The sequence below is a fragment of the Bubalus kerabau genome, chromosome 15 (genome assembly GCF_029407905.1).
Source record: "Bubalus kerabau isolate K-KA32 ecotype Philippines breed swamp buffalo chromosome 15, PCC_UOA_SB_1v2, whole genome shotgun sequence".
Lineage (NCBI taxonomy): Eukaryota > Metazoa > Chordata > Mammalia > Artiodactyla > Bovidae > Bubalus > Bubalus kerabau.
This window is the reverse complement of record NC_073638.1, coordinates 24737501-24761902: the sequence shown is the minus strand read 5'-3', so window position 1 is coordinate 24761902 and position 24402 is coordinate 24737501. Positions and strand designations below refer to the sequence as shown.

The 24402-nt window shown below is 46.1% G+C and overlaps 1 protein-coding gene and 1 non-coding gene across 2 annotated transcripts; both read right to left on the bottom strand.

Annotated features, from left to right (window-relative positions):
• Positions 1-13874: 13874 nt before the first annotated feature.
• On the bottom strand, positions 13875-13947 carry TRNAG-CCC (transfer RNA glycine (anticodon CCC)). Its single transcript has one exon. It is a non-coding gene; the product is annotated as a tRNA-Gly (tRNA).
• A 399-nt stretch (positions 13948-14346) lies between these two features.
• Positions 14347-18756, bottom strand: LOC129628009 (nicotinamide N-methyltransferase-like). The gene is made up of 2 exons (XM_055547423.1): positions 16890-18756; positions 14347-15283 (listed from the first exon to the last, which is right to left on the bottom strand). The coding sequence occupies exons 1-2, from the start codon at positions 17129-17131 to the stop codon at positions 14851-14853; spliced, it is 675 nt and encodes a 224-aa protein (XP_055403398.1). The 5' UTR covers positions 17132-18756; the 3' UTR covers positions 14347-14850.
• Between the last annotated feature and the right edge of the window lie 5646 nt (positions 18757-24402).

The window sequence follows — 24402 nt, the reverse complement described above, 5'->3', positions numbered from 1 at the left end:
GCTCTCCTCTCTCCCCTTAGGGTCTCTGTTTGGACCTAAGAATTAAATGGACATGAGACAGATTAACAGGAAAATATATACACATTTAATTAATTTTTTTTTTTTATGTATACAAAGGTGTCTTCACAACAGAAGGAAGTCCTGAAGATGTGACCAGAGGAGGAAGCTTTTAGACCTTTTAGATGAAGAATAATAAAATTGTGAAGAATTGTCAAAACAAAGGGATTTGGGGCGGGGATACTAAATGGTAAGGAAGTAACTAGGACGATCAGGATTGGTTCAACAAGGTTTGCTTGTACAAATTTCTCAGCCCCAAATTCCCTGTCTCCAGTGGTTGGAATGTCTTCTTTCCTCCTGGGACAGGGAGGGTATCTTTCATATGAGATTTTTATCTCCTGTTTTCAGGAAGAAAAAGAAGAGTCAGAGTATTCCTGTACCTGCTGTTTCTTAAGTGCCTTTAATTCACAATAATTAATATGTCAAAGTGGCATATTATAAGGGTGATATATTTTGGTTTACTTTGATTGTATCTGTTCTATTCAAAGTTCTCTGTTCAAGGTATTGAGAAATTTGAATCATAGCTTCCCTTACATGGAATCCTTACCTTGGGAAATGCACACTACTCCCACTGATGGATCATTTTACTGGGGAACTTTAAAAATAGTGCTTATATTTGGCCTTGATACTGTCATACTCCTTTTCTCTTCACCTCATAATTCATTTTTCCCACCCTTTTCAGAAGCCATCAAGTTTGCTAGTCAGAATAATATATCATTATAGATAGGCTTCTCTGGTAGCTCAGATGGTAAAGAATCTGTCTGCATTGCAGGACACCAGGGTTCGATCCCTGGGTTAGGAAGATCCACTGGAGAAGAGAATGGCAACCCACTCCAGTATTCTTGCCTGGTGAATTCCATGGGCAGAGGAGCCTTGTGGGTTACCATCTATGGAGTTGCAAAGAGTCAGGCATGATGAGCAACTAACACACACATAGGAATACAGACTGAGGACAAAAGGAAAAGAGGGTGGCAGAGAATGAGATGGTTAGGTAGCAATGGACATAAATTTGAGCAAACTCTGGGAGATAGTGGAGGACAGAAGAGCCTGGTGGGCTACAGTCCATTAGGTCACAAAGAGCCAGACACAGCTGAGCAACTGAACAACAATGGAGATAAAAATCTGCTTCCTCACAATGGCCCTTGACCCCCTCTTACATGGCAAAGGACAATTATGTTTGTAGAATCCAGCTCTTACATCACGTAATACAGAAAGGTGGGCTAGAGCTGTGAAGCAATGAATAACAGGTATAGGTATCAATACACACAAACAATAATAGGTAATATTTATGAAATACTTATATTGTGCAGCTACTGTTCCATGTACTTTACAAATATTGACTCATTTAATCCGTGTAATGATTCTATGAAGAATCATATTTAGAAGTCCAGTGACTCCCAAGCAAGATACGTAAAAGCCACCTATCACTGGACACTTTATTGCTAAAACTACCGAACACCAAAGACTATGAGAAGATGCTGAAAACATCCAGAGAAAAACCACAGATTATCTCCAAAAAGTGATAGTTACCCTGAGAACTGACATTGCAGGGCACAAAAGGAAGGCTGAGGACGGAACAGTACTGTTGATGGGGCTGGAAAGAGTCCCTGTCAGATTAGAATCTTTAACAAGAAGAAGTCTTTCAAGAATTCAAACAAAATAAAAACATTTTCAGACAAAAAAGGAAGTTTGCCACTAGTAGGTCCTATCAAATGGACATCCTAAATAATGTCTTTCAGAGAGAAGGAATGTGAACCCAGAGGGAAGGTCTGAGATGCAAGAAAGAATGAAGAATGATAATTTGTGGGTAATTCTAACAAACATATACAAAAATAATGTCATTTGTGGTTATAAATAAGCAATGAAAAAGAGAACGTCATGACAGATGCTACATACCTTTCAAAGATAACAACTAGATATTATGTATAACCTTATTTTAAAATTTTATATTTGCCTAAGTAAATATACACTTAAGTAAGTATATAACACATGCAAAACTTGAATGGACTTATAACCAACAGTGAACTTAAAAATTCTTCCCACACAAGACCTTCAGGGCAGATGGCTTCACAAATGAATTCTACCATATATTCAAGGAACATTGTAATCTCACACAAACTCAGAGAATAGAAAAAGAACAAAACACTCCTCGAGTAATTTGATAACTTTAGCAAAACCATGATACCAAGGTTATTTATGAGAAAAAGGACAAGCTAAAATCACTCATGAATACAAGTACAAAAATCCTACACAATTATTGTCTGGCCAATCAAACAACAAATACTTAGAGAATGCGTATTATGTTCCAGGCACTGGTTTAAGCATTTTGAACATATTACTAAACTTTACAATAGTTCTGTGAGTCAGGTACTATTATTATCCCCATTTCACATATGAAGAGATAGAGACAAATTAAATAACTTGCCAGGGTCACTCCAGATAATGGTACAGCCAGGTTTCAAACTGAAGCCTGAAACGTGCATTCTTTTAGGAGTTATACTGTAAACCAGGTGGGCTTGTCCCCCAAAGTCAATTTAACATTCAAAAAATAAATTTATGTAGATAGTTATATTTACATATCAAAGGGAAATATAACTTCCGATCCAGTCAATAGCGAGGGAAAAAAGTTTAAATTCAACATCCATTCACAATGAAAACAGCTCTTGGCAAACTGGGAATAAAATGCAACTCCCTTAATGTGATAAGGATTATCTACAAAAACTTCAACAAACATCATACTTAATCATCACAGTTTAAAATCTTTTCCTTTGACTTGAGAACAGAGACAAGATTGCTAACAATTATCAATTTTATTCAAGATTCTACTAGGGGATCTTAGCACAGTAAGTAAGAAAAATATGTACAAGGATTAGAAATAAGATAAGCAGTTGATGATATATATAGAAAGCAAAAAATAATCTATGAATAAATTACTAGGATTAGAGTTTAGCAAAGTTTCTTGATACCAAGTCAATGTAAAAAAATTAATTTCTAACCAGCAGCAGTGACAAAATGAAATTTAAAACAGACTTCATTCACAATGGCATTAAAAAAATGTGAAGTACTGAGGAATAAAGCCAACAAAACATGTACAAGATATTAATGGAGAAAATTATAAAATTTTATTGAGAGACATAAAAGAAGACCTAAATAAATGGAGAAATATACCAGTTCATGGATTGGAGGACTCAACATTGTAAAGGTGTCATTTCTCTCCAAATTGATTTATAGACTCGGTAAAATCGCAATTAAGATCCCAATAGGTTTTTGCGGGAACTTGACAAGCCAGCTCTAAAATTTATATGACAGCACCAAGGGCCAAGAGTGGCTACTCTTGAAGAAGAAGAATAAAGTAGGAGGACTTGCTCAACCAGATGTAATACTTATTCTAAAGCCGTAGTAATTAAGACGGCGTGGTGTTGGGATGAGGATTGACAAATAGACCAATGAAACAGAGTAGAGAACCCATAAAGGGACCTACGCTCCTATGAACATTTGATGAATGGCAGAGGTGACAGCCCAGGTCAATAGCAAAAAGACTTTTCAGTAAATAATGCTGACATAAATGAGTATCCATAGGGGAGAAAATGGAATTAGGATCTCTCTTGACAATATAATACAGATAAATTAACTCAGGTGGATTAAAAAACTATATATAAAGAATATACATGGGTTTCCCTGGTGGCTCAGTGGTAAAGAATGCACCTGCCAATGCAGGAGACACAGGTTCGATCCCTGGGTTGGGAAGATCCCCTGGCAAAGGAAATGGCAACTCACTCCAGTATTCTTGCTTGGGAAATCCCATGGACAGAGGAGCCTGCTAGGCTACAGTCTGGGGGATCACAAAGAGTCAGACAGGACTTAGCAACTAAACAACAAAATGTATATAGCTACAGTTACAGGTATCAACAATGATGTTTCTTCAAATGCTACAGAGTGAAAGATGCAAGTCATAAAAAAAGACTGATGTTTTTATCAGACTTATACAAAGTTCAAAACAGGCTAAACAATATCATTTAGTGATTCCTAAAAGCATGAAAAACAGTGAAATGATTGCTTTAGATGTCAGGATAGAAGTTCCTTCAGGAGGGAAAGGAAGGGATTGTGCTGAGGTGAAGGAAGATTCTTCAATCTTCTTGACTCATGGGTGATCCCATGGTGTTTATTTTATATGAATCTTTACACTGTTTGTAAATGTTTTGTGAACATTTTTCTACATATACTGTATCTCACAATTAAAAAAAAAATCCTGCACGTCTAGATGCAGAGCCACTTTTAAAACAAGCACAGATTGAGAGACCAAGGGTACTTGATCATGTAGGTTTTCCCATTTCCTCTGTAAAGTAGGTCCTCAGTGACAGTTTTATCCAGTGGGGTTAAATCACTCAAGGGCACTAAAGGATAAAGGACTATCTCAACAAAAATAGGGCAAGGATGGCGGGGAACATTACAGAAGCTGCCATTCAAGTTTCCTTCCAAGCTTCTCTTTCCAATTCTGGAAGTCCTTCTGTGCTTCAGACATCAAGGCTTACTTTAGATCAGTGGCCCGATATGCTCCAGAGACGATCAGACCCCAGTCAGCAGTGATCTCTCCTATTATACTCCGTGGCTTCTGCTGATATCCAAGAAAGCAATGGTTGCCCAGGCATGCCGCAACAATTAGAAGCCTGCTCCCATCGCCTCTGCCGGCTGTAGCGGTGTGTGTCAGGGGTGGGGGGATGGGGGTGGCTCGTTAATATGGCAGAGAAGTGGGTCTACTGAGCCTCTTTCTGGATTCTTTGCTCAAACCAAACCTGAGGCCAGGTGTGAGGCCCCAGATCAGGGTCCCGGCAGTGCCAAATGAAGCAGCTCCTGCGGTCAGAGGAACCAGCAATCGGGGGCCTTTCAAGCTCTTGGTAATTAACAAGAAATAAACAAAATTACAAGCAAAATGATAACTCATCAAATTTGATGTTGTCCCACAGGGCTTGCTTGAGAGTTTAATGAATGCATATGGTGAGTCCAGGGATGATTAATCTGAGCCTTAATTGCAGGGGAGTGGGGAGGTTTTTCTTAAAGTCCACAACCTCTCAGCTTCCCTCTTTGATTGAGACTCCTGCCTACCTGTCGGGAAGAAAGGACAGCTGTCCACTCAGACCACGAGAAGGGCAGTGTGAGTGCAGAGAGCTACCTATTGTTCCCTGTGCCTCTAACAATGTGTCCTCCCACAGAGCCTCGAGTTGAAAACCCACAGCCGCACTGACGCTGGCTTGGCCAGAAACTCTGCTTGTCTAGTTATCTCTCTGGTTATGTATACTCATGAATCTCCACGCTTTAACCTGGCCACTGAACCCATTGCCCAGGTTGCAGAAAGTTTTTAGAAGGGTATCAAGGACAAGAAGGAGAGGAAGACGTGAGTGGTGAGCCGCTTGGCCACAGGAAGAAGGGTGAGGGGAGACGAAAGATATTGGTGGGGTGGGGGAGGGCTGCTCAGGAAAGCATAAAGTGCTTGAACCTCAGGCTCAGTCAATGTCATCATCCAGCCAAAAGGTATCCAGCCCCTGCCCAACCCCATTGCACGCAAGGTGTTTGAACTTCAGGGAGATGGCGTTCTGGGCTTCTTGGCTGTGGCGGGGGGCCTGCTAGCTGGAAATCAGCATGTACCCAGCAGAGGTCATGCTGATCAAAGTGCAGTGAGGCGGGAGATCAGGGTGCTGCTCCCATAACACCCACCTGGCAAAGGCTGACACCTTTAGTGGCTTCTGTGTTCTTTGGATTATTTTGCTTTGCTTTCTTTCCTCCTTGGGTATGTCCCTACTTGCAATACTTATGGGCGTGCACACTCAGTCGCTTCAGCCATGTCCAATTCTTTGTGATCCTATGGACCGAAGCCTGCCAGGCTCCTCTGTCCATGGGATTCTCCAGGCAAGAATACTGGAGTGGGTTGCCATGCCCTCTTGCAGGGGATCTTCCCAATCCAGGGACTGAACCCGCATCTTCTGTGTTGCAGACCTGTCTGGTTTCTTTACCTTTGAGCCAGTGGGGAAGCACTTATAATACTTTCTAAGATCTAACTAGAGCTGTCTTCTCTTTTCCACTGATTTTTTTTTCTTGTTTCCTACTAATTACTGTAATGTTACAGTATATTTAGGACACTCGTCCTGTAACTAATAATGCTATACAAATACAAGCAAGATGTATTTCATTCTTTTCTCCCTCTGCTTATTACATATGTAAAAAACAAATCATTTCATGTTCTGAGTAAAAGCTCTTTGGACTGTGATTGGATTTAGTAATTCTGTTTCTCTTTGTTTAGTTTTGGAAAACGCATGAGGTCAGGAGATTAAAAGAGAATGCTTGTGAAATTGGAAACAGCACAGCAAAGGCTGAATGTGGGCTTTTTTAAAAATGGAAGAAATCTGCAATAACTTCATGAAAATCAGACTCCGTAAAGGAAGCCAAGTCTCAGGAAAAAAAAGAAAAAAGCTGTGATTGTCAGTCTTCAGTCTCTTGTTAGAAAGTCTTTGAAAGGAAGAATCTGTGTGGTACAAGTGGATTCACCCATTCAATTCTATTTTCTTTTCTCCCTCCCATTTTCCAACCATTCCCAAGTGTTTATTATATATTTTTATGTGCATTTTTGTAAAATATGTACTGTTGCTCCATTATTGTTGTTTAGTCACTAAGTTATGCCATGACCTTCTCCAGGGGATCTTCCCAACCCAGAGATCAAACCCGTGTGTCCACCATTGGCAGGTGGGTTCTTTACCACTGAGCCACCAGGGACTGTATCCATGGTTTTTGAAATATTGATTTATGGCTGTGTCAGGTCTGTTGTCGGAGAAGGCAATGGCACCCCACTCCAGTACTCTTGCCTGGAAAATCCCATGGATGGAGGAGCCTGGTGGGCTGCAGTCCATGGGGTCGCTAAGAGTTGGACACGACTGAGCGACTTCACTTTCACTTCTCACTTTCATGCATTGGAGAAGGAAATGGCAACCCACTCCAGTGTTCTTGCCTGGAGAATCCCAGGGATGTGGGAGCCTGGTGGGCTACAGTCTATGCGGTCGCACAGAATTGGACACGACTGAAGCGACTTAGCAGCAGCAGCAGCAGCAGGTCTGTTGTGGAGCGTGGGATCTTCGTCCCACATGGTCTTCACTGTGGCCTGCAGGATCTTCTGTGTCAGCTCTCGGGCTCAGTAGCTGCAGGGCCCAGGCTTAGTTGCCTGGCGGCATATGGAATCTTAGTTCCTCAACCGGGGATCGAACCTGAGTCTGCTGCATGGAAGGTGGATTCATAACCACTGGATCACTGGGGAAGTCTCTGCATATATTTTTATTACGCCATTTCCACTCTGCTTTGAAGGCCCATTCTCATTGCTGCATGCACATGTGGCCCGTTACTTCTAACCATGGCTCTCTCCCTGACTTGCTTCCCCTCATTTGTTATCTACTCCCCCAGTAATGGACACCCAAGTTGCCGCTAACTCCCAGCACAACATTCTGTAGATATCTAGGTCTCTCTATGGACCCATGTGAGCCTTTTCATGGGGTATATTCCCAGGAGTAGAAATGCTGAGTCATAAGGTAGCCACATATTTAATTTTACTAAGAATCACCAGATTGCCTCCAGCAAGGCTGCACCATCTACATCTCCACCAGCAGTGCGTGGCTTTTGCTGTGTAACCAGACTCACATGCATGCCTCCAAACCCTACGGCACTTCTTGGAACGACTGATCTACTGTACCAGTTTTTGCCAGTCTCGTGAGAATAAATGAAGAGGTGTATATAAATATATATATTTTTTGCCTTGCTCCGGTGAGCTTGAGTACATCTAAACATGTGTATGAGTAAGTAAGCTAAGCAACATAATCAACCCCAGATCTCAATGGCTTAACAAAACCATTGACAAAAATGGTTTATTAACAAAAATGCTTATTTTTTGTTCACATCACAGTGCAGTGTAGCCAGGGCCAGGGGCAGAGTACTACTCCAGGTGGTCAGGCTTCTATTGCATAGCTCTGTCATCTTCTAGGGCCTCAGGGTCCTCTGCTGGATTCTCCACATACAGCCAACAGGGGCCGGAAGAGAGAGCCCTCAGGGAACGGCACACACGGTGTGCTGTGCCACGCACAGATACAGTCACATTCCTCGGGCCAGAACTCAGCCACGGGAAACGGCCCGGGAAATGCAATTCATTGTGTGCCAAAGAAGAGAAGACGTGGAAATTGGTGAAGAATTAGACAATCTCTGCCATAAGATGTTTATTACTTTGGGGCTTTCCTCTTCTGTAAATTCTCTCATCACATCCCTGTCCTTTTTCCCCTTGGACTTCTTCTTGTCATTGTTGTTTATCTGTATATTCTAGAAGGTATCCGTTTCTGGTTGGTTTTACCATTGCAAATATTTCTTTCAATCTATCTGCCTGATCACCTTGGCTATTGGGGTCTTTCACCACTCAGGAATCTAATTTTTATATAACCTAGTTAACCAATTTTTAGCCTTACAGTTTTCATTTTCACAAGTGTGTTTGTTATTGATTTAGTCCATATCTGGATTCCTCTCTTTTTCAAAAGAATGTTGTTTAGTTTTGGATGTACTGGGTCTTCACTGCTGTGCAGGTTTTCCTCTAGTTGCAGGGAGCAGGGGGTGGGGTGTGGGTGGCTGCTCTTGTTGCAGGAAGCGTGGGCTCTGGGGTGTGAGGGCTTCTGTGGTTTCAGCACGTGGGCTCAGTAGTTGTGGCTCCCGAGCTCTAGAGCAGAGGCTCAGTGGCTGTGGCACAGGAGCTTCGCTGCTCCGCGGCATGTGGGATCTTCCCAGACCAGGGATCAAACCTGCGGCTCCTGCGCTGTCAAGCAGAATCTTTACCACCGAGCCACTTGGGAAGCCCAGGTTCCTCTTGAAAGCACCGTGTCACTACTTTCTTTGTCAGTTTCCCCCTCCGTCCCCAATTTGCAGAAGCATCACCTATTAAGAACAGGGACATGGAAGGTCCCCCAGGGAAAGGCTCACCCAGAGGCTAATTTCCCAGCCTTCTCATCTCTTTCCAGCATCCAGTTTTCCCTAATCCTGTAGGCTCTGGCCTGGAAAAACTCAGTTCCCCAAAGCACCTATGGAAATGTACAAAACAGTTCATTCAGGAAGCCGTTTCGACTGGCAGGAGAGGTAGGCGCGAGCCAGGTCTGGAGCCTGAGCCTGTTAAAGATGTTTGCAGTGTTAAAGGGTGCGAAGTTGGAATGTTCTCAGACACACCAGAACTTCTTTTAACCTCGCTCCCATGTCATTTCTTTTTTTTTTTTTCTTTAATATTTTATTTATTTATTTATTTTTGTCTGCACTGGGTCTTCTTTGCTGAGTGCGGGCTTCTCTAGTTGCGGCGAGTGGGGCTACTTTCTTGCTGCTTGACTCTATAGTTGTGGCTCACAGGCTTAGTTGCTCCGAGACATGTGGCTCGCCCCAGAACCAGGGATGGATCCCGTGTCGTGTCCGCCGCACTGGGAGACCGACACCTCAACCGCCGAGCCACAAGGGAAGCTTCCCATGTTGTTTCTCGACTTCGGTCTCCTGCTCACCCTTTTCCCTTGCCTGAAAAGCCCTCTCTACCTTTGCTTGGTTAAACCTTCTTATCCTAAACCTGGACATTACTTCCAGGAAGCCTTCTCTGGAAGGCTCCATCCCACCCCAGGTCCAGGTGAATGCACTTCTGAGTCTTGCACAACGGTCACAGAACTTACCACACTGCGTTACAATGGCCATTTGCCTACGCGATCGCAAACTTTTGGGAAGACTCTGAATCCAATTCTGTGTCCAGTTCCCCTTTGTACTTCTAGCACTAGAGTAACACCTAACACATACAATAACAGCTGTTGGATGCATCTGATGGGCTTACTATGTCCTGTCCACTGAACTTGGCTTTCCTATCCCAGTTTCATAGGCTTCGGGGAGGTTTTCATTACTGCAGAGACACCCCAGAAGAATTCCCTTCCAGAAACCAGCTGGGGTTCCTCTCCCTTGGTGTGTCATCCTGACTACTTATGGGCCATCTCTAGTCGGGCTCTGGCACAGCAGATCTGGACCTTAGCCTCGGCTCTGGGTGCGGTGGGGCAGTGGGGTAGGAGTGGAGGGGGAGGGCTGTCATAATTATATACGGTTAAGAGAAGGCGGTGAAAGTCAGGGTGCTCTGTCTTGGGAGTGGCCTCCTCTTCCTGATTGCCCCATTCAGCAGTCAAGTTGGACAGGAGAGCAGGCTCAGACAATGAGCGGGTGGTGGACATGCAAGAGTAAAATAAGAGTCCTCCAGCCCCACTGGCCCTGCTGCCTGCCAAGCTCAAGTCTCGGCTGCCCCCTTGTGTCCACAGAGTGAAGGACAAGGGAAACTTCATCCAAAGCTGGGCTAGGACTGGTCCCCTGCCTCCTTCTCCCCAAGGGCACCCCCCCACACACAGGGACTCCCATGCAGCAGGACCACCTGCCCTGCCCTCCCCAACAGCCTCTTCCCCAGTTACTCTCCACAGCATCGCCCTGTTTATTTCCTTCTTGGGGCTTCTCACACTGTTGTTTTGGCCCACTCTTTTGTTACCTGCCACCCTGGTGGCTCAGAGGGTAAAGCGTCTGCCCGCAATGCGGGAGAGCCAGGTTCCATCCCTGGGTCAGGAAGCTTCCCCGGAGAAGGAAATGGCAACCCACTCCAGTATCCTTGCCTGAAGAATCCCATGGACGGAGGAGCCTGGTAGGCTACAGTCCACGGGGTCGCAAACAGACACAACTGAGAGACTTCACTTTCACTTCCCCACCCCTCTCAAGGGCAAGGAGATTGAGGCAGGGCCTTGTTGGACTCAGTCACTGCATCCCTAGATATAGAACAGGCCCAGCAGGGAGCAGCCACGCAGCATGCATTTCCTGATCAAGGTTCCCCAAAGACGCCTGATGTCCGCCCACGGTTCCCATCAGGGCCGAGCTGCCTCCTCCTCCTGAAATGCCTTTAACACCCCAGCCCACCTCCCCTCCACCTCACTGTCTGCCTGGCAACCTGGTATTTATGGTTAGTCCAGGGCTCAGTTTAAACATTGCCTCTTTGGGACAAACACATGGACACCAAGGGGGAAGGTGGGGAGGGTGAGAGGAACTGGGAAACTGGGATTGACATATACACACTATTGATACTATATGTAAATAGATAACTAATGAGAACCTACTGTGTAACTCGGGGAACTCTACTCAGTGCTCTGTGGTGACCTAAATGGGAAGGAAATCCAAAAAACTGGGGCTATATGTAAACGTATGGCTTCCCTGGTGGCTCAGTTGGTAAAGAATCTGCCTGCAATGCAGGAGACCCCAGTTCAATTCCTGGGTTGGGAAGATCTGCTAGAGAAGGGATAGGCTACCCACTCCAGTATTCTTGGGCTTCCCTTGTGGCTCAGCTGGTTAAGAATCTGCCTGCAGTGCGGGAGACCTGGGTTCCATCCCTGGGTTGGGAAGATCCCCTGGAGAAGGGAAAGGCTACCCACTCCAGACTTCTGGCCTTGGAGAATTCCATGGACTGTATATAGTCCATGGGGTTGCAAAGAGTCGGACACAACTGAGTGACTTTCACTTTCACGTTCATTTCCTGGGCTTCCCAGGTGGCGCTAGTGGTAAAGAACTCACTTGCCAACACAGGCGATGTAAGAACCATGGTTTGATCCTTGAGTTGGGGTGATCCCCTGGAAGAGGAAATGGCAAGCCACTCCAGTATTCCCGCCTAGAGAATCCCACGGACAGAGAAGCCTGGCAAGCTACAGCCTATGGGGTCGCAAAGTGTCGGACACATCTGAAGCAACTTAGCATGCACCATGTATACGTGTAGCTGACTCACTTTGCGCAGCAGAAACGAATACAACATTGTAAAGCAACTATACTCCAATACATTTAAAAAAATTATTTATTTACTTATTTGGCTGTGTTGGGTCTTAGTTGCCGCATGTGGGATCTAGTTCCCTGACCAGGGATTGAACCTGAGCCTCCTGTGTTGGGAGCACAGAGTCTTCGTCACTGGACCACCGTAAAAATATCTTTTAAAAATAAACATTACCTCTTCGTGATGCTTCCCTGGTCTCCCCTAAACTGGGCACTTCCTTCTGTGTGCCTTCACCTCCTGTAATGGGATCATAACTGTCTGTGAACCCGGCAAGGGCTTGTATCAAATTTGTTCTCACACTCTCAGTGCCTGGCAGATGGCAGATGCTAAATAAATATTTATTGATGAACTCTGATTACCCCTGGAGAGACTCAGAGCCCAAGGCCCAGAACTGCCCTCCCGGCCTCGCCTCCCTCTGCTCTCCAATAGAGAGCCCACCGGGTAGGCAGCACAAACATCACATCATTCACCCAGCATCTTCCCAAGGCCAGGTTTTGTAACAGGATTGTTTACTCCAGGGGAAATGCCTTTCCAACCATCACCCTCCTTTATAATGCATCTTGGCTGCACTTCCTCCTGAAACCTTCCTTAGTTCTAGAGCAGGAACTAATCCTTCCTTCATCTCTGCTTCTCATCACTATTCCTCTTCCCAGTTAATGCTACCTTGTCCTAGGGTCCTGTGTCAGCTCAGTGGGTGCTTGGCAGAAGTGTGAAGCCTGTTGTCTCAGGGAATTGTAAACCCTCCCGTCACTAGTCATGTCTCACACACACTAAGTAAAAAGCATTAGTCACTCAGTCGTGTTTGACTCTTAACCACCCCATGGACTGTAGCCCACCTGGTTCCTCTGTCTGTGGAATTCTCCATGCAAGAATTCTGGAGTGGGATGCCATTCCCTTCTTCAGGGGATCTTCCTGACCCAGGGATGTAACCAGGTCTCCTGTTTTATAGACAGATTCTTTACCATATGAGCCACCAGGGAAGTCATGAAGCCACTCAAATGCCCACTCACAGGCAACCCATGAAGCATATATGGTAACCTGATGGTCGAGTCAAGAAGCCAACAGCTCCTGATGTGAAAACTCGTGTTAACTAACACCAGGGCCCCAGAAGAATATTGCCCGGGTACATGCCCACACTTCCTACAGGGAGGCAGAGACTGGGCACCTCAGTCCCACCGAGAACACCCACCCCAGACATTCTCCCCATATGCCCACCCACCTGCTCTTTGCCTGATGCTTTCTCAGCCCAGCTCAGCTTTCTGGCTGCACACTCCAGTGCATTCTTGGAGCTCGCCCTGGATGGGGTGTTAGCACTCAGCCTCTGGGTCTGTCGACTTGCAGGCAAGTTCTAGGAGCTAGTCTTGATGTAAATCCAGCCTCTGGGAGTCAACCTCACTGATCATTCTTGTGGTGGTTCCATGGATAGATGTGACCCACCTCTACTACCATGATCAGCACACAAACACATACATGCGCACACACACACACGTGTGCACATGCCCACATACACAAAAAATATACCCCAGATACACACACATGGGGTAGAATGTGATCAAGTGCTTCAATGTTGCAACCACGTTTAATGTGAGGACCAGCCCTAGGCAAAGTTTCTGACACTACACAGTGTCCAGCTGGACGCAGGCACTCAACAAATATTTGTTGAATGACTACATTGCTTGCTTGCCCACCTCCAATGCCACCCATGGCCACTGATTTGACACTCATCCTCCCACTCTGAGCACTGGCCTGCTCTACCATACCATGTGTATTAGCAGTCCCTCAAGGGACAGAGCCTCAATCTTGGAACCCAAGTGTCTTCAATTTTTCTTTTTTTAATTAATTAATTAATTAGGCTGCCCGAGGTCTTAGTTGCAGGATGTGGGATCTTAAATCTTCATTGCAACATGCAGGATATTCAGGTGGAGCATGTGGGATCTAGTTCCCTAACCAGGGATTGAACCCGGACCCTCTGCATTGGGAGTGCAGAGTCTTAGCCACTGGACCACAAGGGAAGTCCCTGTTTTCAGTTTTTCTTGAAGTTCACCCAGCACAGTATGTTGTCTCCCCTCTGGGTCTCAGTATCTGTACCAGAAGTTCCTGCCTTTCACCCCAACTCCTTCACTTGGCTTACTCTTGGTCACCCTTTCACCAATTTGCTCCCTACTTCCCTCAAAAAGTCTTTCCCATGTGTCCCATCCCTGCCCCAGACGGGGTAAGGTGGGGTTCACTGGACAGCGAAGGAAAACAACTTCTCTAGCTCTCTTCAGAACTCCTTATGCCATCTTATCACATCCTGTGACAAGGTCTCTACAAGGTCAGCCAAGCTTAAAAAACACACAAGCTCACTCACATGGTTATTTACCAAGGGTATTCATGTTATACCTTTTGGGTGTCACAGAAACCCTGGGGAGAGGTGTGATGATTTCCATTTCAGAGATGGGGAAACTGAGGTTCTGAGATATTAGGTGCCCACCTAAAGTCACGAGCGCAAGTTGAATCAGAGAGCCAAGGATCAAAATCCATGCGTGTGCTTTCCATTTCAAGGGGCAGGGCTGCAGGATTAGCAGGCATGGGGAGGGAGGTGGAGACTGAGCTCAGAAGGCGGGAAGTCCGGATTGCCTAAAATCAGAGAGCGGGAAGGGTCCTTCCCACTTCATGCCATGTAACCCTGAAGGAGCCCAGAAGGAAGGAGACGCAGCTTTCTTTCTCTGGCCCAATTCTTTTTCCCAGCCCGGGGCCATTAGTGGAATACATTATAAACCTTTCTGGAAGAAGCATCCCGATTGACCCGGCAATCATCTGCCAGCAAGCGTTAGAAGTGAAGCTGGTGAAATGGAGAGAAATACAATCGAGGTAGCAGAGGGATGGCCCCAAGCCCGGCCCCGCCCCCCACCCGCTCCTCCAAGCTGCTGCCTCTAGTCCCCTCTCTGGGCCACCAGGAAGAACAGCCCTGTGTAGTCAGTGCGGTTATCCAAGTGGGTCTCAGCGGCCCGAGCGACCTTCTCCAGCTTCTCGATGATGAAGCCGGTCTCCTGCAGGGCCTCCCGCAGGAATTTCTCATTCAGGGGCAGAGCGGGGAACCTCTTGTCCCCCACCATGAAGAAGGTGGTCTCGAAGCTCCCGCTCAGCACCAGATGGCCCCCGGGCCGGAGCAGGGTCTTGAGATGGCGCAGGGCATCCCGGCAGGCCTGCGGGGTGGGGCAGGCAGCCTCGAGACACAGGGGGGAGATGAGGCCGTTGGCGGGGGGCAGAACCGCGGGCTCCAGGGGCCGTTCTTTCAGGACGTCACACTTGAGCACCCGGGTGACGGCTCTCCTTACGCGCTCCTCCTTCTCGGCCCACTTGTCTCTGGACGGGAAGGAAGAAAGAGAGAGGCCGGCTGGGTCATGCTCATCACGTGGACCACTCACGTCACTCCCAGCCATTCTCTGCCTGGCGTTTGGGCTCCCAGAGCAGCAGGCTGTCAGTTCTACAGATGAGAAAACTGAGTCCCATAGAGAGAGCAGCTGGGGACAAAGTGAAGCCCAGCACCTGCCCACCCTGGGGTCACGGGTCAGGGGGCCCCCTTCCGACCCTGCGCCCCTGGGGGTTAGCCCGTTCTCTCTCTGCTAGCCCGTATCTCACATGACCCGGCAAGTGCCCCCAGAAACAGAATGTCTGCCTGGACTCAGAGGAGCAAAACTACAGTGTGAGCTTGGGGGACATTGTGGGGGCTGGCCACTCCATTCAACCTCCTCCTCGGCTCACACACTCCCTTCTTACCTGTTCTCAGGATGTGGGCCACATGCATTATGCAGTATGAATAAGTACTAGCACTTAAAGGCCTACTCTTTCCAGCTCTGTATTTTTTAAAACATGTAGTCTTAACATACACTCTACTGTATATAAAATAGGTAAACAGCAAAGACCTACTTAGAGCACAGGGAACTATACTCAATATCTTTTAATAACCTAAATAACCCATAATAGAAAAGAATCTGAAAAAGAATATATATATATATATATATATACACACACACACACACACACATATAAGTGTATGTGTATGGAATCATAGTTTTGTTCAGTCACTAAGTCGTGTCTGACTCTATGTGACCTCATGAAGGGCAGCACGCCATGTCCCCCTGTCCTTCACTATCTCCTGGAGTTTCTCAAACTCATGTCTGTTGAGTTAGTGATGCCATCCAATCATCTTATCCTCTGTTGCCCCCTCTCCTTCTGCCCTCAGTCTTTCCCAGTATCAGGGTCTTTCCCAATGAGTCGGCTCTTTGCATCGGGTGGCCAAAGTATTGGAGTTTCAGCTTCAGCTTCAGTCCTTTGTTATATACTTGAAACTAACACAACAGTGTAAATTAACTATACCTCAATGTTTAAAAAGTAAAAAATAAATCATAGTTTTAAGCAGAAGGAATAAGAAACTAATGCACAACTTCAATCATCTTAACTAGGGAGGGTGATATTTGGGGAGTGGAAGGGCTATGGTGGACCTTCCTGGTGCCTTGAAATTAAATGAAAATATACAAGGTAAGTAAATTCTGTTCTACTTGCCATGCAAGATTGTCTTAATTCTAACCCTTATCTGGGATCCACAAAAAGATTCCACAAGTTTAGAGTTCCCTGGAGGTTGTAACTGGAACAACAGGGCATCAGCCAATCAGAAAGGAGGCAGCCAGGAGAGTTCTCCTGCTTGCCTCAGACCTTGGCTTCCTTGTGGACCTTGGTGATGTTTCTTCCTGGCTCCAGGTTTGTCTCTAGCCGGCTCTTCCTATTGCCTCTTTTGGTCTTTATAGGATTCATATCTCACTCTTCCTCCTTTCTTCTTCGGGTTCTACTGACTTCCTTCCTTCTCAGTCTCCATCTGCTTTGCTATTTGTACACAAACTCCATGGAAAATTCTTGACTAGGAGCTAAGTGAAGATCATGCAGATCTGAAAACAAGCAACAACCCCCTTACTTGTTCCCCTCAAGCTCACACACGTATTTCACCACTGGAGACCAGTCAAACGCCCCTGGCATCTTCTTCAGCCACTTCTCCAGCTCCTGGAGGTTCTTGTCTGTGTAGTCAGTGGCAATGATCTCTTGGAAAGACTCACAGGCAGAGAGGAACTGGTAGATGGTGGGCCCAGAGCCGATGTCAATCAGGAGTTTCCCTTCCAGCCCACCTGTTTCAGAATAGGAATATTCCTTCTGAATCATTAGTACCTGGGTACTTTGGCCACCTCATGCAAAGAGTTGACTCATTGGAAAAGACTCTGATGCTGGAAGGGATTGGGGACAGGAGAAGAAGGGGACGACAGAGGATGAGATGGCTGGATGGCATCACTGACTCGATGGACATGAGTTTGGGTGAACTCCGGGAGATGGTGATGGACAGGGAGGCCTGGCGTGCTGCGATTCATGGGGTCGCAAAGAGTCGGACACAACTGAGTGACTGAACTGACTGACTGACTGAGGGCTCCAAGGCCCACACTTTCCAAAAGATTCTACTCTTCTTGCTCCACTGAGAGAGGCCACAGGGACTTGACCGTCGGGGCATGTAACCTCCAGGACTGGGAACTTTGCTGCACTAAGAGCTCCAGCACACTGAGCATGGAGAGTTTTTGCAGGAGGGGAGTGTTAGAAACAAGGGCGCTTGTTTAGGGGTAGAGTGCTCAAGAACCAGCGTAGACATTTCACCTACCAATTTACCACTGTAAAATGTCCAGGACTTCCCTGGTGGTCCAATAATTAAGAATCCATCTGTCAGTGCAGGGGACACAGTGTGATCCCTGGTCCCGGAAGATTGTACATATTATGGGGCAACTAAACCCTCAAGCCACAACTATCGAGCCTGTGCGCCCTAGAGCCTGTGCTCCACAAGAGAAGCCCACACACGACAATTAGAGAGGAGCCCCTGCTCTGCAACTAGAGAAAGCCCACACGTAGCAATGAAATAAATAACTAAATTTTTAAAAAGTGTCCAAAGGAGAAATCTGATTCCATTCTTGAGTACACTGGTTTCCTTGTCCCAAGCACTCTTTGTTGATGTGCCCTATGGCCCCACTGAGACCACATGTAATGTTCCAAAGATCAATCAGCAAGCATGTATTGAGTATCAACTGTATCCCAGAAACTTGCTTGGCAGTTTGGGGACTAAAAGGAGGAAACAGGGCCTGTGAAGAATACTTGGCCTCCCCTTCCTGTCTTGTTTCTCTCCATCCACCAGAGACTGGTTGACACAAAATACCAAGACTGTTTGGACCTTGGCAAGGGGCTTCCAGGGGCTTCCCAGGTGGCACTAGTGGTAAAAAAGAAAAAAAACAAAACCACCTGCCAATGCAGGTGGACATAAGAGATGTGGATTTGATCCCTGGGTCCGAAAGATCCCCTGGAGAAGGGCATGGCAACCCACTCCAGTACTCTTGCCTGGAGAATCCCATGGACAGAGGAGCCTGGTGGGCTACAGTCCATGGGGTTGCACAGAGTCGGACATGACTGAGCACACACGCAGGGGGCTTCCGGGATGAACAACAAGGCCAAGAGGACAGAAAACCAGCTGGTCCTGACTGACTGCCGAGATGAGCCAGCTAATCTGCTACTACACTTGTTTGTCTGTATGTCGTTATATCTGTAGGGTACAGTAGCAAATAAATTGAAGTAGGCATCAAAGGCTTAAGAAAATTTGATGGCAGAAAATTTTAATTGGAGAAATTCTGGCTACTGGGTTATGTTTTCTTCCCATATGAATGATGAAAAGATACCCAGCATTTGATTTTAGTGGTCCAGCTAGCCTAGCACTATACTTCCCTGGGGCGGCAGTGACAGGGGGAGGTGCAAATCTGAGCGCCAACCACCCATGATGTTTGCATGGGCCACAGTGGCGATCAGGCAGAAGGGCAAAGCCCACCCCAAATGAGAAGCAAAGCTTCCCTACACTTTCGGATGCCCTTCAGGTTTCCCTTGAAAGGGATAGGGAGAAGACAGGCCTACTCAAGATCATCAAAGACCACAGCTCTCAGGCTTTATGGGAAGAGAAAATCTGACCTCAGAAACTTTGAGAGGATGCCACCATGTACCATACATCAAGTGTATCTAAACTCTTCCTAACTTCTTTGGTAGTCCAGTTGTTAAGAATCCGCCTGCTAATGCAGGGGACACGGGTTCAGTCTATGACCGGGGAAGATTGCACATGCCGTGGGGCATCTAAACCCTCGAGCTGCAACTGCTGAGCCCACGTGCCTAGACCCCATGCTCTGCAACAAGAGTAGCCACCGCAGTGAGAAGCCTGTACACCTCAACGAAGAGTAGCCCCAGCTCATTGCAGTTAGAGGAAACCCACATGCCGCAAGGAAGAACCAGTACAGCCAAAAATAAATAATAAAATAAATTTTTTTTTAAATAAAATCTTCCTGTAGGGCAGAGCCACACCCTCTGAAGATCCCAAGTTGCTATTAATGGTCTGGCCATCCTTTCCCACTCCCACTCGAAAACTGCCCTACAATGAAAGAAAATCAGCATCTGATTTAAAATTTGCGTGGCCACCCTTCCTCCCACAAACCTCCCCCAGGGCTGAAGGAGACCAGCACCTGGTTTAAAGGTGGCGTTGTAGTGTTTTAGCAGGAAATGGAGGACTTCATCACCCACGGGATCCTGGTTCATCCTGTAATATTCCAGGTAGGATGTGGGCTCAAAATTCTCCTGGTAGACATCAGGCTCCTTGCGTTCCTGAAGAGCCATGGAGAGCAGTGAGTTTTGTCCAAGGAAGGAGCAGCAGGCAAACTGATTCCCTGGGCCCTTCTTTGTGGGGCTCAGACTTTGTCCTCCCTCCAGCCCTCAGAACAAACACTGGGATGAAGACCAGAGCAGCCAACAAAGGATGTTTCCTGAACCTGCCTCCCTTTGGCCATTCACCTCTCCAGTTCCCTTCCCCAGCCCCCAGGCTTTTCAGTGGCTTTGGCTTGTTTGGAAGTGTTAGTCTCTTTTGCTCCATTTATTGCATCCTCTTCTACAATGATTTTTCAAACTATTTAAAAAGCACGTCTAATTTTTAAACGAAATCTCCAGCAAAGCCCCAGTATAGATGAGAGATCCCAGGATGAGATATCTTGTGCTTAGTCACTCAGGCATGTCTGACTCTTTGTGACCCCATGGGCTGTAGCCCACCAGTTTCCTCTGTCCATGGGACTTCTCCAGGCAGGAATACTGGGGCGGCGGGGGGGGGGTGGTTGCCATGCCCTCCTCCAGGGGATCTTCCCAACGCAGGAATCGAACGCAGGTCTCCTGCATTGCAGGCAGATTCTTTACCTTCTGAGCCACTAAGGAAGCCCTGGATGAGATGTCTTCAGATCAGATCAGATCAGTCGCTCAGTCATGTCCGACTCTTTGCGACCCCATGAATCGCAGCATGCCAGGCCTCCCTTAGTTAGCTTTTAATTTTTAGTGTATTCTGAACTACACACCCACCCCCCAACACAACACCCTGGTTTCTGTCCTAGAGAACTGAATAAACGTTGATAGTATTTAGTAAAACAGGGAAGACAAGAAGAAGAACAGGTTTTAGTTGGGGAGTGAGGAGAGTAAGATGATGAGAGGAGATGGGTTTTGTTTTGAGTATACTCAACTTGAAACTGAAAAATCTAATCTAACTTGGATAAAGTTCTAGAACTCACAGAGAGATCTCAGCAGGAGCTACAGATGTTGTGGGACAAGTGTACAAAATTGTTCTATGACTGAACTAAATTTCTTCTTGAAGCCCCATGCAAATGGGTGGTAGACATTTTGTCTCAATTATGTAGTCTTCCTTTACCAGGGGTGAGGGTGGGGAACTTACTTGGTGCCAGGCACAGGAGCTGGCACTCTTTTTCATCCATGCTGTTGGCATCGAATGAGATCTTGTTGCATAATCTGGTCCCAGCTCACTGATTAACAAGGGTTGCAACATCTTTTCCCAACCTCCATGCCTGTATCTCTCTCTCTCTTTTTCCTGTTTCCATTGCCCACTCAGGAGCAAGGGAAATCACTCTTCCGCTCCTCAGGATGTTCTGGGCTGTGAAGCCATCACATCTGTGCGGGCTCAGTAGTTGGGGCTCACAGGCTTATTTACTCCAAGGCATGCCGCATCCTCCTGTGTCCCCTACATTGGCAGGCAGAGTCTTTACCACTGAGCCACCAGGGAAGCCCCAGAAAATTTAGATCCTTCTGTGTGGTAGAGCCTCTTGTTTTCTGGTTTTATAATTGGTATCTATGTTATGGTGTTTTGAACAGAGTATATTACTTTATATTATTTCTACTTTGGGGACATTTTATAATTCTCTGGTGCAAGCAAGCCTGTGTGCCATAGCTATCGAGCCTGCACACTCTAGGGCTGGGGGCGGGGGGTCGCAGCTACTGAACTCCCAAGCTCCCTGGAGCCCATGGTCCACAATAAGAGAAGCCACCACAGTGAGAAGCCCGTGCACTGCGACTACAGAGTAGCCCCAGTTCGCCACCATTAGAGAATAAGCCCACGCAGCAGCAAAGATCCAGCACAGCCAAAAACAAATAAATAAAATTTAAAAAAAATTTTTTTTTAATTATCTGATAAACACTTTTGGATCAATGAGAAAATCAAAACAAAAATTTTAAACTCTATAGAAAAAAACTATTTAGGAAGGAATTCTGCAGATAAGTATCTATAAGACACAGATAAAACAGGGGAAAGTTCATGATCCTAAATATTCATATTAATAAACAGAATAATGAATGAAGCATTCAAATCAAGGAATGAAAAAAGATTCAACACATTTAAAGAAAGCAAAAGGGTGAAACTGATAAAAATAAAAGCTGAAGTTAATAAAGGAATGAAGTTATAAGTACAGCCACCAGATTGAGCTGGGTGAAAGGAAGATGAAGAAACGTAGGCAGAGGGTGTAAACAACACTTCCAGAGCTTGGCTGTGAAGGGGAAGAAAGATGTGGGGCAGCAGCTAAAAGTGCCTTAGACAGGCATAGAAACACCAAATATTTTGACAGTAGAGGAAAAGGCAAGAATGGGTGCCAATACAAGTCAGGTTGATAGGAATGAGTAAGAAACTGAGATCACGGCTGGAAATTGTATTTTTCTTGAAAATAACAAGTACAGATGTTTGAAATTTGAGGTGAGAATAAACAGCAAATGGAGGGCAGACACTGAGGACATACAGAATTATTAGGTATTTTCAAAGCCCTGGGTAACTGGATAAGAGTTTATTCTTGATAAAAGTTTATTCTTCCCAGAAGTTTTTTTCCCCCCAGCGTTCTTAGAAGTCTGGTTCCAGGAAAAGTGAAGATACTGGGCTGATGTAATGTTGGAATTTTCCTAAACAGGTGGAACAGAAGGCAAATGGATAAAAGGTACAAGAGACAGCTATCTATTCACTTATTCAAAATAGGTACACTCACTGAGCATAGACTTGGCAGCTAAACTGCCTAGATTCAGAATCTAGCTCCACCACTTAAAAGATATACTCTTGGACAAGTCATTTAATCTTTTTTCTCTTTGCCTCTTTTTTTTTTTTTCTTTAATCTAGAACTCATGAGGACAGTAACTTACTCCCACAGAGTTGTTGAGAAGATTAAATGAATAGATTCAAAGAACTTAGAACAGAAATTTCACTTCTGGCCACTAACAAATATTGGAGCTGCCTTTCACCATAAACAGCTACAAAGCTAGACAAGATGCCACGTGTTTTCAGGCGCTGGGCCACAGGCAGTGCACGGCTGCAATTCCTCCGAGAAGAACACATAAAGTGAGCCCAGCTCTCACGAGCTGACTGCCTGGGGACAAATGTCCTGACTGCAGCGTGAAGGAGTGGGAACCAGGAAGAGTCCAGGCGTCCTGCTGAGCTGAAGAAGCCAAGAGCAGAGTTCGGAGGCGCTGGAGCAAATGGAACTTGTGGGGTTAGCGGCCAGTGCGGAGGGAGTCACATAAAGGGGGCTCCCAAATTCTATGTGGACACATATTCATTTTCTGGGGCTGCCTTAACAAAGAACCACTAACTGGATGGCTTAAATAACAGAAATTCATTCTTTCATAGTTCTGGAGGCTGGAAGCCTGAAATCAAGGCGTCGTCTGCGTTGGTGGCTTCTGAGAGTTGTGAGGGAGAAACTCTCATGCCACCCACTGGTCACTCTTGGACATCTATTGGCTTCAAGATCTCTTCCTTGATTCCTTCCTTCATCCTTCATGTGGCTTTCTCACTGTGCACATGTCTCTCTGTCTGATATCCTTTTTGAAAAAATTTTATTGATTGATTCATTTTTGGCTGTGCCGAGTTTTCTCTAGCTGCGGTGAGGGGGGCTCCTCTCTGGTTGTGGTGTGCAGCTCCTCACTGAGGTGGCTTCTCTTGTTGCAGACCACGGGCTCTAGAGCACGGGCTCAACAGTTGTGGCACTCGGGCTTAGTTGCTCCAAGGCACGTGGGATCTTCCCAGACCAGGGATCAAACCCATGTCCCCCACGTTGACAAGTGGATTCTTTACCACTGCTCCATCAAGGAAGCCCCCAGTATACTTTTTTATAAGGGGCACTAGTTCTGTCGGATTAGGAATCACTTTGATGACCTCATTTTAGCTTAATTACCTTTACGAAGGATGAAATGATTGGAGAGCATCACCAAGTCAAAGGACATGAACTTGGGCGCACTCCAGGAGACAGTGAGGGACAGGGAGGCCTGGCAAGCTGCAGTCCATGGGGCTGGAAAGACATGACTTAGCAGCTGAACAGCAACAACCATCTTTATGAAAACTTCATCTCCAAAACGTATTTGGAAAGAAGTCACATTTTAAAATATTAGGGGCTAAGACTTCAGTGTATCTTTGTAGGGGGGAGCACAATTTCACCCATAACAGGGGTTCCCTGTCAGTTTTGGTCAAGAACTGGGCTGCCCATGCACAGGCTGAGGCTGTAACAACCTGGCTGCTATGGAGTTGAGAGCTTAATGGAAACACTATAGGTCATGATGTAGGAGATAGGCGGCCCCTGGGCCAGACAGCTCTTATTTATCAAGTGGAGTAGAATTCAAGCTTTATTCTCACCCAGACACTCCAAGGACAAAGCTAGTGGAGAAAGCTGAGCTCTGCTGAAACAAAGAGATAAGGTGCCTTCTCCCGAGGTCAAGACAGACTTTCCTGTCTACACATGAGTAGGAAGACTTCTTGGTCAAAATGGGAGGGGCCCACCCCATAATAAGTGTGGCTTTGCACTCACAGGCCTCTGTGGTGAGATCCATCTTGGAAAAAGGTTGCGCATATATCTTGCAGAGTGTCCAAGGAGCAGTCAGATGTGAAGAAAGAAACAAGAAAATTAGCCAAAGGGAAACAAAGACCTGGAAAGACTGTCTTATATAAGTGATTTACATTCCCTCTTTATTATACTCCTCCTCATTACAGAGGATGCCCATACCCTTTCTCTCTGGATGTGTGTCTCCTCCCCTGTCCATCACCAACTCCCGGAGTTCACCCAAACTCATGT